Source organism: Octodon degus, unplaced genomic scaffold, assembly GCF_000260255.1.
Source record: "Octodon degus isolate 3935 unplaced genomic scaffold, OctDeg1.0 scaffold00125, whole genome shotgun sequence".
Taxonomy (NCBI): Eukaryota; Metazoa; Chordata; class Mammalia; order Rodentia; family Octodontidae; genus Octodon; species Octodon degus.
The window spans coordinates 8,436,223-8,438,317 of NW_004524701.1; the positions used below are offsets into that span (position 1 = coordinate 8,436,223).

A 2,095-nucleotide genomic window follows, 5' to 3' on the forward strand; every position below is an offset into this window, starting at 1 on the left:
TATATATTACAGGGACAGCTGACCCTCTTGTTTTTAGCCTCCCCAGTGCTGGGATTAAAAGTGTGTATCACCACATCCAGTGTGTGATGGCTCAGTGCACCTGGAGGCAGAGCTAGTGTGGCATATGGTGCCAGGGATTGAACCCCTGTGACTGAGCTTGCCTAAACAGTTGCTTAGTCTGCTGAGCGATCTTGCCAGGCCTTCAGTCATATTTATGTAGACTGGAAACTCACTATTATTTTTTCTTCTACAGAAAGGCAGAAACTCTACAGATGTCTTCCAGTAATGACAAGGTTTCTATTCCAATGTTAAATAAAAACACCAAAGACCCTCCATCAATGACCTCCAGTGACCTGAAGACATCTACTGAAGCTATTGTGCTGAGTTTTCATAATATCAGCTATCAAGTAAAAGTACAGAGTAGTACTCTACTGTTTTGGAAGTCAGAAATGAAATCAATACTATCGAATATCAGGTGTGTGGATACATTTTTATTTATTTATTTATTTTTATTTTTATTTTTTTTGGATACATTTTTAAAAGACTGCTTTACTCACCTAAAAGGAGTTTTATGGTTTTCCATGGTATAAGAAGCTGTTGTCAAAGTCTGTATACATTTGAACATGTATAGACACATGATTTTATTTTTATTGGCTAAAATAGGATTAAAATAATTGCATCACTTGTTATTTATATGAAAAACTTTCCAAGGAATTGCCAAAGAAAGTTGCTTTTTAAAATCTATTTTTATTTTTATTCATTTTAATTAGAAAAATATAAAATAACAATGAAAGTTGCTTACAGGTTAGTAGGGCAGTTACAATAATTAATACATTGCATACTGTTGTCTTCTAATAGTAGTTATTCAGAGGGCCAGATGCAAACATAATATGTTGTCTAAACAATATTAATACAAAATTTTATTCTCAATGAGGTAAGAGAAAGTAGCTGTATATGTGTCTTAACTATCTTGTATATACATGTATGTATTTTTTTCTTCATTTTTTCACAAAAGATGGTCCTTCATTTATACTTTTACAAAGGAAGTGACACGTGACACAAGGTTGCCTAGTGACTAATAGCTAACCTTAACCAGACAGGTTACTGAGGTAGCTTGTTTGCTTTAGGCACTGAGGCCTAGTCCCACCTACACAAATTTGATAAATTTCCCAGCTTCCATGGCTCTCACCATATACCCTGTTTTTGTTTTCTTTTGTCAGAGATGAGTGTTCCATTGCAGTTACAGAAGTTGTATTTGGAGAGGTCTTTAAAAGACATTTTCACATTTGATGCCAGTCCAAAGATTGCCACCTGAATTCAGCAAAATAACTCAATATAGTTCAATAGTTCATAATAGTAGTGGTTATCAGCAGAACTGGCAATTGTCAGAAATTGTTGACTTGAGCCTTTTACAGCTCAGCATATTACTATAAATTTACTTTTGATACCTGTGGTTACACTTTTCTGCTGGATAATTAAGATCAAGTTAAAACAAGACCTATATAACTAAAAGTGTAACTTGCTATCTGACAAGGTCAGTCAAATCCCCTCAGGATTTGTGCTGGAACCATGTACAGTACCTTATACATCTTTTGTCAGTGTCACCCATCTGGATGAGTAATGGCCATTGCTTGACCAATTTGCTTTTTGTGAAAGCCTGAGAGAATTTTTTCACTCCAAATGATTCTCGTTAGTACATTATACATCATCAATAGCTTTCCTCTGTGGCCTCATAATCTCCTTGATCAGAAAATTTGGGACACCACTGGGTTATAGGATGTTACAGTAAAGGTTCTCTTATGTCCTGAGTCCTCACTGATGTTGAATGGCTAGGGCCAAAATGTTGGCTATCCTTGAAGACCCTTTTTATTTTTATTTTTTATTTTTATTTTTTTTAAGAATCCTACCAATTGACCGCTAGTTTTATTTTTATTTTTATTTTTTTTCCAAAGTTTTATTGACAAACAGATAACAATGAGACAGTTTCAAATCATATCAGAAGGACAGTTTCAACAAATAATACACTGCATATATTCTTCTTAGTGATTAATTGCTGTACAAGATGCGGACTTGTGATCCTATTTACAAACACCAT

General features: G+C 34.4%; 1 protein-coding gene across 1 annotated transcript in view; it reads left to right on the forward strand.

Annotated features, from left to right (window-relative positions):
- The window catches only part of LOC101584331 (ATP-binding cassette sub-family G member 2), a 209,682-nt gene that overhangs the window by 134,584 nt on the left and 73,003 nt on the right, over positions 1–2,095 (forward strand). Inside the window, exon 2 of the mRNA XM_004640645.2 lies at positions 254–475. Within this exon, the coding sequence (XP_004640702.1) occupies positions 273–475 (203 nt within the window). The 5' untranslated portion in view covers positions 254–272. The remainder of the gene's footprint in view (positions 1–253; positions 476–2,095) is intronic.